At 58.8% G+C, this 14,620-nt stretch overlaps 2 protein-coding genes across 3 annotated transcripts; both read left to right on the top strand.

Moving 5' to 3' along the window:
- On the top strand, positions 69–8,658 carry ELMO3 (engulfment and cell motility 3). Its single transcript, XM_021408028.1, has 20 exons — positions 69–233; positions 311–351; positions 1,043–1,115; positions 1,190–1,240; positions 1,680–1,849; positions 2,442–2,541; positions 2,614–2,765; positions 3,051–3,129; positions 3,322–3,372; positions 3,561–3,683; positions 3,856–3,987; positions 4,107–4,211; positions 4,735–4,843; positions 5,003–5,139; positions 5,217–5,380; positions 5,486–5,598; positions 5,721–5,825; positions 6,101–6,183; positions 6,720–6,800; positions 7,285–8,658. Exons 1-20 carry the CDS (start codon positions 156–158, stop codon positions 7,495–7,497), a joined length of 2,160 nt encoding a protein of 719 aa, XP_021263703.1. The 5' UTR covers positions 69–155; the 3' UTR covers positions 7,498–8,658.
- TMEM208 (transmembrane protein 208) lies at positions 9,281–14,465 on the top strand. 2 transcript variants are annotated; one of them, XM_021408100.1, is made up of 6 exons: positions 9,281–9,386; positions 9,510–9,605; positions 9,677–9,736; positions 9,820–9,956; positions 12,859–12,943; positions 14,007–14,465. In XM_021408100.1, the coding sequence occupies exons 1-6, from the start codon at positions 9,381–9,383 to the stop codon at positions 14,142–14,144; spliced, it is 522 nt and encodes a 173-aa protein (XP_021263775.1). In that variant the 5' UTR covers positions 9,281–9,380; the 3' UTR covers positions 14,145–14,465. The 2 variants fall into 2 exon arrangements, with proteins under 2 accessions (XP_021263775.1, XP_021263776.1); XM_021408101.1 differs by lacking the exon at positions 9,510–9,605 and having other exon boundaries at positions 9,336–9,386.

Raw genomic sequence — 14,620 nt, forward strand, 5'->3', positions numbered from 1 at the left:
TGCGTCAGCTCAGGTGAGGAGGACGGCCGTGCCCGCCCCGCTCCGGCCCCGCTCGGGACTCCCTCCCCGGCGGCCTCTCGGCCCGGCCCGGCCCTCCCAGGGGCGGGGAGGTGGCGGCGGAGACCCGGAACTGCGGCGCGGTGCGGCGGGGAGCCATGCCGCCTCCCAAGGACGTGGTGAAGATCGCCATCCAGATGGTGGGCGCCATCCCGCAGCTGATCGAGCTGCAGCAGGTACCGCCCGACCCCTCCGCAGCCCCCCGCCCCGCTGCCGCCGTCCGCTCACGGCTCTCCCCTTCCCTCGTCCGCAGAGCAAGCCGCTGGCCGCCGTGCTCAAGGACGTCTGCGATGCGTGAGTACCTGGGGACCAGGAGCGGGCTGCGGTGTTGTAGTGACCGGTCTGTGGTCGCACATTGGGTCGTGGCAGGTGGTGACCAGCTTGTGGTGGCCCTATGCGACTGGCCTGTGCTTGTCCATCAAGTCATGGCCGTGGTGACCCATTGGGTTGTCCCAGGTGGTGACCAGCTTGTGGTGGCCCATTGAGTCATGATGGGTGCTGACCCATTGGGTTGTGACAGACGGTGACCAACCTTTGGTGGCCCATTGGGTCACGATGAGCAGTGACCAACCTTTGGTGGCCCATTGGGTCACGATGAGCAGTGACCAACCTTTGGTGGCCCATTGGATCACGATGAGCAGTGGCCATCCTTTGGTGGCCCATTGGGTCACGATGAGCAGTGACCAGCCTGTCATGGCTCCTCGGACCGTGGCAGGCGTTGACCAGCCTGTGGTGGCCCATCAGGTCATGACAGATGGTGGTAAGTCTATAGTGACCCATCAGATTGTCACAGGTGGTCACCAGCCTGTGGTGGCCCATTGGGTTGTGACAGGCAGTGACCAGACTGTGGTGGCCCATCAGGTCACAAGGGCCAGTGTGTGGCATCCCGTTGGGTTGGGTTGTCACAGGCCATGACCATGGGGTACGGCTGGGACACTGGGCTGTGGACCAGCCCTCCTCCATGACCGCCTGCATGTTACTGCAGGTGGAGCCTGCCCAACGCGGAGCGCTATGCCCTGCAGTACGCCGACGGGCGCCAGACGTACATCACCGAGTCGGTGAGTGGCCTCCCACCCAGTCCCTGGCCCTGGTGTCTCTGTGTGCCCCTCACCCCTTCCCTTTCTCCTCACAGAACCGCGGGGAGATTAAGAACGGGAGCATCTTGCGACTGACCACTTCTCCGGTACATCCCCTGTCTCCTTCTTCGAAGGCGGGCGCTGGGGTCGGCCCGCTGCTCCCTGCCATGGAGCGATGTGGCCCTCCAAGGCCCCGGAGCTGCCTCGCTCGGTGACATCTCGCTCATGACAGCTCCTCTCGGTACCTCAGACCCAGCAGAAATGACAGGGAGACCTGTCTCAACCTTTGTTCTCCCTCAGTAGATCTCGGGGGAGCGTGAAGAGAAACTAACTCGTAGTCTTGGGAAACGCTTTGGACGCATCAAGTGCACTTAGTGCAGTGCTGGCCTGACTTCCTTCCTCAGCTCTGCTGGTTTCTGCTCTGATCTCTCTTTTTCAGACCCCTCCTCGCCTCCTTCCTGCACTTCAGCTCCTCCAGCCTCTGCCTCCAGGTCTCTTGCTGCCTTTCGATGAGCCCCTGTGGCTTGACTCTTTCCTTCCTGGTAGGACCAAGAAGCGGAGAGGTTGTACAGCGGGATCCACAGCAACAACGTGGATGTGAAGACTGACTCACTGAAGAAGCTTGCAAGCCTCTCCCAGGATGTTACCTTTGCTCAGGAGTTTATCAACAGGAATGGCTTGAAACGAATTTTCTATATTGTGGAGGAAGGGAATGAGTGAGTATCAGGAGGGGAATTCCCTTGCAGATCTTGCCTTCTCCTTTACTAATGCTGTACGAGCTCTGAGCTGGGCTTCACTGGTGGCTTCTTTTGGCCTTGATAATCCTTCTCTCTGAAGTTTTTGGCTGCGAGAGGTCTACAGGCAGCTTGAGAAAACCCTGAGTGCCACACCAGTGCCGCCCCGGCGCTTTCCTCTCACAATACGATGGGGCATCTCATTGGGATGTCAGTCCCAAAAATCACACGGCAAAGTGCATGTTTCTTGGAAGCAGCGGGTGGGATTTGAGGTGGTTTCGGTTTCCCCGGGGCTTGTGTGTGTGGTCTTTGTACCACAGTAACACAGCTTTCCAGAAACTTGCACTTCCCCTACCGTGGCTTCCTGGGATGACTAAGCCCAGAGTCTGGTTTCTTACCCGGCAGCATTCTCTGTCATTCTTTTCATTCTCTTCCATCTGCTTTTCTGGTTGTTTCTGTTGTACCCCCCAAACGGGCACAATGGGTGGGTGCGCACCGATGGGTCCTGCCTTACTGTGGTCACTGCGGGGTGCCCGGACCCATCCACGCTCAGTTTGCTCTCCCTTTTCTCCAGTACAGGGGAGATCCTCGCTCACACCCTGAAGGCCTTCATGGAGCTGATGGAGCACGATTTCGTCTCCTGGGAGACTCTTAGTGCAGCCTTCATCAAAAAAGTACACAACTTGGGCTGCCCCGTTGTCACCTTGGCTCGGCCTGCCTTGTACTGATGGTTTCTGTTCTTGCAGATCGTGAGTTACGTCAACATGAACGCCATGGACGCCTCCGTGCAGCAGCTCTCCATGTCAATCCTGGAGAACATGGTACCCAGCAGCCGCGTCCTCTTTGACCTCGTCAAAAAAGAAGTGACGGTGGATCGTCTTCTCACCCACCTGCAGGTGTAAGTGGGGAGCCAATGGGAACGTGGCCCTGGATGGGATTTTTGGGGGGCTCTTGCTGGCGATCCCTGGCACCACGTTGTGTTGTCCCTTCCTAAGCACTTGGTGGGCGCTCAGCATCTGTTGCCGCAGTGCTGGTGGAGGTTTGGGCTGTTCCCTTGCAACTGGAGGAGATGCACTGTACTGAACAGAGTTTGCATCGGGGTCTGGCAGTGAAGGGGGGAGGGGGCTGTGCCTTAGGGCTGTCCTCACAGCTGGTGACACTGCGTTCCTCCCTCCTTCCTCAGGATGAACACCCAGCTGCAGCTGAAGGCCATGGCCCTGCTGACTGCGCTGCTGCTGGCCTCCAACGACACCGAGCGGCGGGTATGAGGCGGTGGGCAGCACCGGGGGGTGTGGGCACTGGGGATCCCAACACGATGGTGCACCCATCATTGGGGCCCTCTGCCACGAGCCCAGAGCCTGGGACAGCGGGGATGGGGACTGTAAGGGAACGCTTGGCTTTTCTGGAAAGAGCAGTGCTGGGCCGGGGGATATCTCACAGCCTTTCCCCTCTAGGATATGATGGAGTACCTGAGAGAGAAGAACATCAGGCAGTTCATCCACAAGGTGGGGAGCGGGGTTCCTGCAAGGCTCTGTGCTTCTTCCTGTCCTTCCCTCCTTGTGTGTGCCACCCTCAGAGCCCAGCCCTGGGCCGCTCACCTCTTCCCAAAGCCCCTTCGGGCTGCAGGGCTTTGGCTGTTGGTCCCTGGGTCTGGAGCACCCTGGGGTCCCTTCTCACTCGCAGTCTCCTGCAGAACATCATCCACAGCTCCGAGCCGCTGGGGGACGAGATGGCCCATTACCTCTACGTGCTGCAGTCCATCAGCCTCAACCTGCACGAGCGCCGCATGAGGACCTCCATGGACCCCTACTCACAGGTCTGGGAGCGCTCTCCTTGCCTCCTGGCCGTGCTTCCACCTTTGGAAGTGCGGGCGGATGAAGGCTTGCCTTTGGGATGTGTTCCTTTCCCAGCACGGTGGCTTTCACCATTGGTTTTAGACCATGGTGCTCAGGGCTCACCGGTGTCCTTCCCCTCCGCTTTCCCTCCAGGAGCAGCGGGAGCTCCTCCAGTCGCTGCGCCAAGCCGCCTTCGAGTCGGAGAACGATGCTTCTGCTGGCACCTTCAGCACCGAGCGCCGGCGGTCGCTGTGCGCCAAGGAGTTCCGCAAGCTGGGCTTCACGGTGCGGCCCCAACCATCCCCGTGCTGGCCTCAGTGTGACCTTGGCAACTCCTCTAGGCCCGCTGTCCCGCGGCTGCTCGGAGAAGAAGTGCTGAATTGCGTTCTTTTGTGTCTTCCCAGAACAACAGCAACCCAGCAGAGGACCTGCGCCGCGCGCCGCCGGGGCTCCTCGCCCTCGACAACATGGTGTATTTCTCCAGGCACACCCCCAGCGCCTACAGCCGGGTGCGTGCTCCTGCTTGGGGAATCTCCCAGCAGAAAGGTGCTGGTGGATCTCCAGCTTCTCATCCTTTCTTTCGTGGGACCCATCCTGGTTGGCCTCACCTAGGGCAGGGTGTCCCATTAAGGTTGGAAAAGGGGTCTAAGACCACCGAGGCCACCCCACCATTCCCACTGACCGTGTCCCTCAGTGCCACATCCCCACAGCTCTGGGACACCTCCAGGGATGGGGACACCCCCACCCCCCTGGGCAGCCTTTCCCATGGGTAGGAGCCGTGAATGGAGGCTGGTGGCACTCTGCTGAGTTTCAGTGCTTTGGTTACCACTGGGTTTCCAGGCATGAGCAGTCAGTGGGTGCAGAGCGCTAGCCACGCTCTGAGCTGCTCTGCCCAGAATAGCTCCAGTGCTGAGGACACTGGGGTTGTGCCCTGGGGAGAGCTGGGTACTGCTGTTTGGAACGGCTCAGCTCTTTGGGGGACAGCACCGATCCTGCAGTCTGTGTAACACGAGGCAATGACCTCTCCTCCAGTTCGTCCTCGAGAACAGCAGCCGTGAGGACAAACACGAGTGCCCGTTCGCTCGAAGCAGCATCCAGCTCACCCTGATCCTCTGCGAGATCCTGCACGTTGGAGAGCCATGTACGTGTGTGCCTGGCCCTGCTCCATCCCAGCGATGGGGACACGTGGCTGTGCCATGGCTGACAGCCGGGGAAGGGCTGGGCAGTGTCCGGGTTCTCCTGGATACTGCAGTCATATGGAAAAATGGGAGTGTGGCATCATCTGTCCTTCTCACCGCAGGCTCGGAGACAGCCCAGGCCTTCTACCCTATGTTCTTCGGGCAGGATCATTTCTTTGAAGAGCTCTTCTGCATCTGCATCCAGCTGGTGAACAAGACGTGGAAGGAGATGCGAGCCACCCAGGAGGACTTTGATAAGGTGACAACAGGACCCTGGGGCTGTGCACGTGTCCCTGGAGCATCACCAGACTGGGGATGCTGTCTGGGCTCCCCCAGGTGCTGCAGGTGGTGCGGGAGCAGATCACCAGGACCCTGGCCCTCAAGCCCACCTCCCTGGAGCTGTTCAAGACCAGAGTGAACGCGCTGAACTACAGCGAGATCCTGAAGCTGCGGCAGACGGAGCGGCTGCACCAGGAGGAGACGCTGGCCGTGCCCGTGCTGTGAGTGGGCTGCGGGCAGGGGGCTGTGCTGGGTGGTGACCCCGTAAGGGCCAGCAGGTGAACCCTGAAGGGTCCGTGCTCCTTTTCCCCCGGCTGGCGCCCCAGGGAGCTGCGCGAGAGGCTGAAGCCGGAGCTCCTGGAGCTGATCCGCCAGCAGCGCCTGCTGCGCCTCTGCGAGGGCACCCTGTTCCGCAAGATCAGCAGCCGCCGGCGCCAGGGTGAGTGCCAGCCCCACGGCTGCTCCTGGCGGGGGCCGGGGTGGGCGCAGGGAGGGCGCAATTAACCGCGGCTCATTAGAAGAAGTGCTGACGGGGTCTCAGCCGGCGCCTTTCTGCTGCAGATAAGCTCTGGTACTGCCGCTTGTCACCCAACCACAAAGTGCTGCACTACGGGGATGTGGAGGAAGGGGTGCACTCGCCCCCCATCGAGAGCCTGCCAGAGAAAAGTAGGTGATGGGGAGAAAGGAAGGGAGGGGGAAGGGAGCACTGCCGACCTCTGTTACTATGTGCTCCAGATGGGAATTGCCCCGCTGTCAGGGTGCCACGTGTCTGGCCTGGCCCTGGAGGTGCCGTGGGCCGGGGGAGATCTGGCACTGGGGTCCCTTGCTCACATTGGGCTGTGTCTGAGGTTCTGGCTGCTCACATTGCTGCCTGAACGGCGGGCAATGGTTCTGGGGTGAGGACCAGGAAAGCAGGCACCCACAGCTCCTCTGCTCCCCAGTTCCAGTGGCAGACATGAAGGCACTGCTCGTTGGGAAGGAGTGTCCGCACACGAAGGAGAAGAGCTCCGGGAAGCAGAACAAGGTCAGCACCTCCATCCCACCTTGCACGCTCCCCTCCCTCCTTGTGCTCTGTCACTCTGTGCCTCCTGCACGTCCCCAGGTGTGTCCTGGGGCACAGGCAGTGCAGGGTGCTGGCCACAACCCAGGGCTCCGAGAGCTGGAGGCTCTGGAGGAGATCAGCTGAGCATGTGTGTGGGACAGGTTTTTGGTGTGGCTTGAGAGACCTGTTGGGTCTTTCAGGCTGCAGAGGAGACTGGGGCGCAGCTCCTGCTGCAAATCCCAGAGAGCTGGAAAGAACCCAGCTGAGAGGCCAACTACTCAGACAGCTATCAGGTTGGGTATTAGGAACAATTTGTGCTCTCAAAAAGCAGTGAGGCACTGGCACAGCTGCCCAGGGAGGTGGGGAGTCAACGTCCCTGGGGGTGTCCCGGAGCCATGGGGATGTGGCACTGAGGGACGTGAGCAATGGGCACGGTCGGGGTGGGCTGGGGTTGGGCTTGGGGATCTGAGAGGTTCTTTCTAACCTTAGTGGTTCTGTGATTCTGTGATTCCCCATAGGATGTCCTGGAGCTTGCCTTCTCCATCGTGTACGATGTGGAGGAATACTGCCTGAACTTTGTTGCCCCCACGCGCTACGAGGTGAGCTGCAGGGGCTGCAGGAGGGCACATCCTTGCCAAGGGAGGCCAAGTGAGGGAGGACCCCTCTGTGCTCTCCCAGACTTGGAATTGGACTCCAAAGGGTGATTTGTGACACTGCTGCCACCCTCCCCTGCGTAGTCCGGAGGAGCTGGGGGTTTCCTGGCCTGTAGCCAGCATGCTGGGCTAGCGCTGGAAGGACAAAAATGCCTTTGTGCACTCATGGCTGAAGGCCTGGAGGAATGCAAGGACTGCAGCTCTCTAGTTGGCTGCAAGATTTGGGGTGAACAAAGACCCAGTCTGGCTGGGAAGGTCAGACGTGGAGCTGGGGGCTGAGCGGCCCCGTGCTGGATGAAGGTGCAGGGTGAGCCTGGCAAGGAAGGAGGTGCTTTGGGTAGGGCTGCTCTGCCCTGGGGTTGAGAGGCGCAGGTGGAGACGGGGGTTCTCTGGCTGCCCAGAGCTCCCCTGAGCTGCTTTGCTTCCCCAGTTTTGCCTGTGGACAGATGGGCTGAACGTGCTTCTGGGCAAGGAGATGACGAGCGAGCGAACTCAGACGGACCTCGATGTCCTGCTGTCGATGGAACTCAAACTGCGGCTCCTGGACCTGGAGAACATCAGCATCCCCGACAACCCCCCTCCTGTCCCAAAGCCCCCCAGCAACCTCAACTTCTGCTATGACTTCAGCCATGCAGAACAGTGAGTTCCTGCATGCCGCCCCGTGCCCGATCCCCATGCCCCCTCCTCTCTGCAGGCTGCCCCGTTCAGCTCCGAGATGGCTGGAGCTGGAAACATGCTGTTGCCTGCCAACAGCAAAACCCTTCCTCAAGGCTCCGTCCCCAGAGGGACGAGCCCAGGTGCTTGGATGAGGCTTGGGTGTGCGTTGCCTGTCCCCTTCCCATGCTGGTGGCTGTGAGCAGGGCATCCTGTCCCCTTTTCCACACCTCTGCCATTTGCCTAGACAGAACTCACCAGCATCTCAGGGCAAACCATCTTCCCTTCATTGCCTGCGTCCTATGAAAGCATGGGGCCGAGCCACCGAGCTTTGGGCTCCTGCTCCATTAGAGGGAAGGGATGTCTCTGCTCTACTGCTGAGCACCGGGCAGGAGAGACAAAACACTTCTGGACAGCTGAACCCCTCCGTGCTGCTCCTGTACCCCCTTTGCTGCCGTCACACTGTGGGCAGCGGGCAAGGACAGCAGGAGGAGGGACGGTACAGACACTGCTGTGACAGCTGGGGGTCAGCATTACAACGGTACGACCGCACACCCTGACCCTCCCCAGCACAGCTGCTCAGGGTGGAGGCTCCCCTCTGGGTGAAAAAGGACTGGGGAAAGGCTGCTGCTTGGTTTGCCGAGCAGACAGCACCCTCCAGCAGGGTCAGCATCGCAGAGGGACAGACAGGCACTTAATGCACTGATTTTTTTCTGCTCTCTTCCCTCTCCCTGCTGTGGGCGCTCCCAGCCCCGGGCAGGGCAGCGGGAAGCTCCCAGAGGTTGTTCAGGGTACGAATCCTCTTCCCATGCACCACACGAGACGGGCACAGACTCGTTGCCCAGAGCCCAACCCCAGCGCAGCACTGAGCTGCTGGTGCGAACCTTGGTGCCTTCCCCGCCCCGGCGGATATTGCACACTCCAGCCACGCTGCTGCACTACTGCGTTACGACGAGCTACCTCCAAACGTCCCCTAACCCGGTGCCCTGCACCTCCTCGTGCCTGCGGCTTCTCCAGCGGGTGCAGTAGTAAGCAGGGTGCAGCCTGCTGCTGTCTGAGCACTGTCACTGCACGCTGCGGGGTGGGCAGGGCCCTGCCCGCACCCCCCAGCTCCCGCAGATTTGGGCAATAAACACTTGTGGAGAACTCAGCGCTGCGTCCTTTGCCAAGGTTTGGGAGGTGAGGGCTAAAAAGCCTGACGGGGGGCAAGGCAGAGCCGGGCAGGGCCCTCTTCACACACTTGAAAGGTGATGGCAGCGAGAGCGGGGCTGGTCGCTTCTCACTGGTGACAGGGAACAGGACAAGGGGAAACGGCCTCGAGCTGCACCAGGGCAGGATTAGGTCGGAGATCAGGGAAAACTTCTGTACAGAAAGGGTTGCTCAGCGCTGGAACAGGCTCCCCAGGGAGGTGGTGGAGTCACCATCCCCGAATGTGTTTAAGAACCGTCTGGATGTGGTGCACAGGGCCACGATTTAGCAGCGGGTTGTTAGGGCAGGCTGCGGTTGGACGGGATGATCCTGAAGATCTTTCCCAACCTGAGCAGTTCTATGACTGTGATTCCTGCCGCTGTGTAGCCCCGGGGCTACACTCAGTCTGCGTGCGCTGGAAACAGCCGCAGGAGCACGGCGGGCCGGCCCGCACTGCGGGTGCCCCATCCCTGGCGGTGCCCGAGGACGGAGCTGGGGGGCAGCCACGCCGTGCCCGCGTCCCTCAGCGCCGCATCCCCGCGGCTCTGGGACCCCCACCCCGGGCCGCTCCACAGCGCTCCCTGCGGGCAGGCCCGGCCCCAACCCCCGACGCCAGGGCCGCCATCCCCGCCCCGCGGGCGGAGCCGGAAGGGGCAGCGCGGAGCGGCGCGGCGCGGAGCGGCCATGGCGGTGAGCGGCTGGGGGGGGGGGGGGGGGGGGGGGGGGGGGGGGGGGGGGGGGGGGGGGGGGGGGGGGGGGGGGGGGTTGGAAGAGCGCGGTGCGGGCCGCTGACCGCCTGTGTCGGCCCCGCAGCCCAAGGGGAAGGCGGGCACCAAGGGCAAGAAGCAGATCTTCGAGGAGAACCGCGAGACGCTGCGCTTCTACCTCCGCATCATCCTCGGGGCCTCCGTGAGTGCCGGGGCCGGGCTGGCGGGGCCGGGTTAACGGGGCCGGGCTAACGAGGCCCTCGTGTCCCGCAGGCCGTGTACGCCGTGGTCAATCTCGTCGTGTTCTACTCCGCCGCCTCCGCCTGGACGTGGGTGAGCTTTGGATGGGCTGGGGTTCCCCCTCCCCGGGCCCGGGGCCGGCCGCTCGGCGCCTCACGGCCCCGGTCTCGTCGCAGCTGGCGTTCGCCTTCAGCTCGGCGGTGTACGGAGCCAGCTACCGCTCCATGAGCTCCATGGCCAGGCCGTCGTTCGCGGACGACGGCAGCCTCGCCGACGGCGGGATCGACCTGAACATGGAGCAGGGGATGGCAGAGTGAGTGTCCTCACCCGCACGAGCCCAGGTGAGCGGGGCCTGCTGCCCCAGCCCCGAGCGTGCCCCGCTCCTCCTCGTCCGAGCCGGGCTGTGCCAGTCCTCAGTGCGAGCTGCCGGCACCCCTCTGCTAATCCAGTCGTTTTCAGGCTGAAAAACCTCCGCAGCCTCTCCCCGCTTTGGCTTTTTGTGCCCTGTGTAGTTGTGCTTTACCTACGTCTGCATCCAGACTGCGGAGTGCCTGTTCGGCGTTCCTGGGGCTGACACCGCTGTCTTTTCCTTGCTTAAGGAACAGCCAACAGTAATTCCTGCTCGGTGATGTTAAAAAAAAAAAGAGCTAGTAATGGAGGTCTTGTGCTGCAGCTTCTTACCCAGCAGTCAAGGTGTAATAGTCCTGCCCAGGGAAGCAGCTTGGCTTCACATCAAGAGTTCTGTTTCTGGAAGGAGCACGAATTGATTTGTTATTGCTTGTTTCTTTGCTTTTAACAGCAGCTTCATTTCTGCAGCCAGCAGGTGAATGGGGACATCAGCAGGCAAACCGACCTGTGCAGCGCAGAGCCTCTCCTCTCTGCGCGCCATCAACTCCCATCTGCTGTGGTTTTCCTTCTTGAGAAGTGAATTTCCTACGTTTAGCACGACAGCTAAAATGTCTGGTGTAGGAGGCTCGGTCACAGGGGTAAGGCAGGCAGAAGAAGAGGGAATTCTTTCTAGTACGACTTCTGAGCCCGCTGTGTTACGCTGTGTTCATCCTCTAGTGCCTTCTTGCTCCTGCTTGGCAGCGGAGTGGTTTTACACTCGCCATTTCTCTTGGCTCTCGTGAGTAATTCCAGGAGTGTAAAATGTTTTCGATACTTTCTTTTGTGGAAACGCGGTGCAAGACAGGTCGTTAATGAAAATAAGGAAGTTTGATGTCACCTTGAGTATCCTAGCTGTGGGAGATGCTCTGGGGTGTATCAGGCAACAGATCACGCTGGCTGCTTTGATAACTGATCCGTGCGTGTGTGTGATGGGACTGCTCGGCTTGACCCACGGGGCCTGTGGAAGGCTGATGCGGGGGCTTGCTGGTGTCTTGGAGAGCTGGGCTCAGTGTGGGAGTCCCCGCGTGACCTGTGGTGGTGGTACAGTAAATTTTGGGACCTGTGTCTCATCACAGCGCTGTTAATGGTAGGTTCTGCAGTTTCTTGAGTTCTTGGTGTGGTGATGGTGTTCTAGAGTAAACCAGTTGTCGCTTTTGCACTGTGCTGCCCAGAATGAGGAAAGCTAATTCGTTACCGTTGCGCCTGCTCTTGTTTTCTTAACTCCACTCTTGGGTGTGCCTCGAGTGTTTGTTACTGCAGCAGAAAATTGCAGGATCCCGGAGTGGTTGAGGTTGTTGAAGGGAGCTCTGCAGGTCACCTGGTGCCACCCCTGCTCCAGCAGGGTCACCCAGAGCTGTGCCCGGCACCATGTCCAGGTGGCTCTGGAAGATCTCCAAGGAGCCTCGCTCCGCTGCCTGTCTGGGCAGCCTGTCCCGTTGCTTGGTCACTCCGGTAGTGCAGAAGAGCTTCCTGATGTTCAGAGGGAATCTGCTGTGTTCTAGACAGAGCCTGGCTCTGTCCCCTTTGCGCTCTCCCTTCAGGTATTCATGGACATTGATGGGATCCTCCTGAGCCTTCACCAGGCTGAACAGTGCCAGCTCTCTCAGCCCTTACTCAACAGGAGAGATGCTCTAGTCCTTTCATTATCTCTGTGGTCCTTCGCTGGACTCTACCCAGTCTCTGCGTGTCTCTCCTGCACTGGGGAGCACAGAACTGGACCCACTACTCAGGTGTGGCCTCACCAGTGCTGAGCAGAGGGGAAGGATCACCTCCCTAATGAAGTCCAGGACACCATTCACCTTTGCCCCAATGACCCTTGGCTGGCTTATCTTTAACTTGGTTGTTCTCGCTGGTCGGGTGGCCTGTGGCAGGCACCCAATATAACGTCACCTGTACCTGTCTTCTCTTTCATCTTAATCCATAAACTCTTGGTTTGCTCTTCATTGATCTGCAGGCACGGCTCCCTGCGCTCCAGCTGTGCTCCCATAAAGGGCAGCTCCCCCTCTTCTTCCCACACAGTCCTTCCTAAACAGCCTGCCTCCTTCATTGCTACCCTGCAGTCGTGGGAGCCATTCTGTGATGGCAGGAAGGGCTTAGCCCTGCAACTGCATGCCCCTCTCCAGCTCGTCTTTTTAATTTCCTATCCCACATGTGTTAGTGTACAGGCTCCTGTCCCCTGCAGCAGGGTGTCACCCACTGCCATAGCTCACCGTTTCTTCCTGGTGCTCTTGCTTAGGTTTAGGGCACCCATTTCTTTGCTTGTGGGAACACTGGCTCCTCTTCAGCGCTGACTGCGGTGAACTTATTTTGGGTGTAAGCCCTTAGGTTGGGCAGGAGCTTTCCTCTTGGTGCCAGAAGTCACCGGCTTCCATCCTTCTCCAGAGGCTCCACCACTGGGGCGGGCACTGCCTGCTTCTCTCCCTTTTGCCTCTGATGATGCACGGCCTGCTCACTTCTCCTAAATCTTCTGCTTTATGATACAGCTCCTTCAGAGTAGGAACCATCCTCTCTCCAATTCAGAGGCAGGCTCCAGGCTCTCCCTGCAGCGTGGCACCTGGAGGACTGCACCTGCCATCCAACGCTCTGTCTGCCCTGGTAGGGATTACTGCTCCACTATTGGTTCAGTGGGAATGAAAGAGCTGGCATTTTTCTAACCCGTCCCGGCACTCCTTTGTGGCTTGTGTTGGAAAACCAAATACCTGCTCGTGTGTTGGTTCTGAGATTGCTCCTGTCCCTCACTCTCAGCACTGCCTCGGGCTGGCCGAGGAGCTGGTGGCTTTGGTGGGGGCTGGAACGGGGAGGTTCATGTACTGCTTTCCTTCCCTCAGGCACCTCAAGGATGTGATCCTGCTGACAGCGATGGTGCAGGTGCTGAGCTGCTTCTCACTCTACGTCTGGTACTTCTGGCTCTTGGTAAGGCCTGCAGTTGCTCTTGTTGCTCTCAGTTGTCCCTGTCTTTCCCCGTCTTCAGAACTGAGGATATAATTTGTCCATTTCATCTCAAGGAGTCCTGTTTCAGGCTGAAAGCATGTCCTGATTTTTCTTTTTAATCTCATAAAACCTTGTAAAAATACAAGAAAAAGAAATCCTGATCCTGCTGGGTCCGTGTCATGGTAAACCGTGCAAAACTAGGTTGGCCTTGACCTTTCCCTCTGGTCCTCCGAGACAGCAGCAGGAAACACGGAGCAGATGAAAGCTGCCTTTGTGCACAGAGCTATTTTCTTTGCCTTTTTGTGACTGTGACAAACAGACTGTGTTTCTTGTTTGGTTTTCTCAGTCATTCACCAGCACTGACTGAGGCTGGGAACTGCAGGACCCCATGCCACCGAGTAGAACAAACTGCAGGCATTCATCCCCCTTAACACCAGGTGCTTTCTACTCCTGAAGTGTTTCTCACGTTCCTCCAGCTAGAACTGCTTTTGCAAAGAGATAAAAAAAAATAAATCCCCAGACAATTAAAATAACACTATACCAGAGTTGCCTGGAGTATATCCCATGAAGATATGTAAGGTGATCTTGGAACAGTAGAAAAGTATTTTCTCGTATTCCTTTCTCCCAAGTTAGTTCCTAGCCAGTTCTGGCAGGGGGCAGCCTCGGCTCTGACTCCTCTGAGCACCATATGGATCCTGGTTTTTTCCTTCCGAGAAACGTGATTTTTGTTTCTGAAGGAGGGAGAGGCAGAACAGCCAGGAAGTTGCATCTTTCTGGGTAATTCAGAACTGATGCTGCGATTTCCACGTATGAAGTCTAAGTGCTCTGATCCCAGGAATGTATGCAGGGTCCTGAATTCTATGAAATCAGGCCATTTATTTTGGGCGCCTGCCACTGCCTTTGATTTCAGCGGATCTTGTGATGTCCGTGACCGGGCCTGTAGATGTTTTTCAGCTCCTTTGGCTTCCTCTGTAAGACCAGCCCACCCTAACCTGCCAAAATTACATCCAGAGCGACCGACTTTGCTTCCACGTGTGTTTTGCAGGCTCCGGGGCGCGCTCTCTACCTCCTGTGGGTGAACATCCTGGGGCCCTGGTTTACAGCCGAATCTTCAGCCCCCAGTCAGGAGCCAAACGAGAAGAAGCAACGCCGCCAGGAACGCCGCCAGATGAAGCGCTTCTAGCCCTGGCTGGGGAGATAGGTTAACGCTGTCTCTCATTTCCATGCTGTTATCTCATCAGGGATGCGACTGAAGCCAAATCAGAAAGCATCGCAGTACCTATGTTGCCCTCTGTCATTGCTGCCATTCCACGATGAAGGCTGCAAGAGACTTCCCTTGGTTGGTTCTTCGTGCCAGTCGAGGCCTTGCTCCTCGTGATGACAAGTAGGGGGTTATGCTGGGATGTGTGTAAATAACCTTTCTAAAGCAGTGCTGTATCGCATTCAAAGGTGGGGATTGCAATGCTGGAGGAAATATTATATTAAAGAGCAGAGTCTAATTGGCCATGCTGGCAGTGTGTTCATAGAGGGGTGCTCACGGAGGGCAGTGGTGAAAAACGCCAGCATGTTTGTGGAAGCCTGGACTAGATGGAAGCCAAATCCCCAGGCTGAGTCATCTCATCCCTTCCCTAGCTTGCTCTGTGCTGCACTGCCTGCTGC

Source organism: Numida meleagris, chromosome 10, assembly GCF_002078875.1.
Source record: "Numida meleagris isolate 19003 breed g44 Domestic line chromosome 10, NumMel1.0, whole genome shotgun sequence".
Lineage (NCBI taxonomy): Eukaryota > Metazoa > Chordata > Aves > Galliformes > Numididae > Numida > Numida meleagris.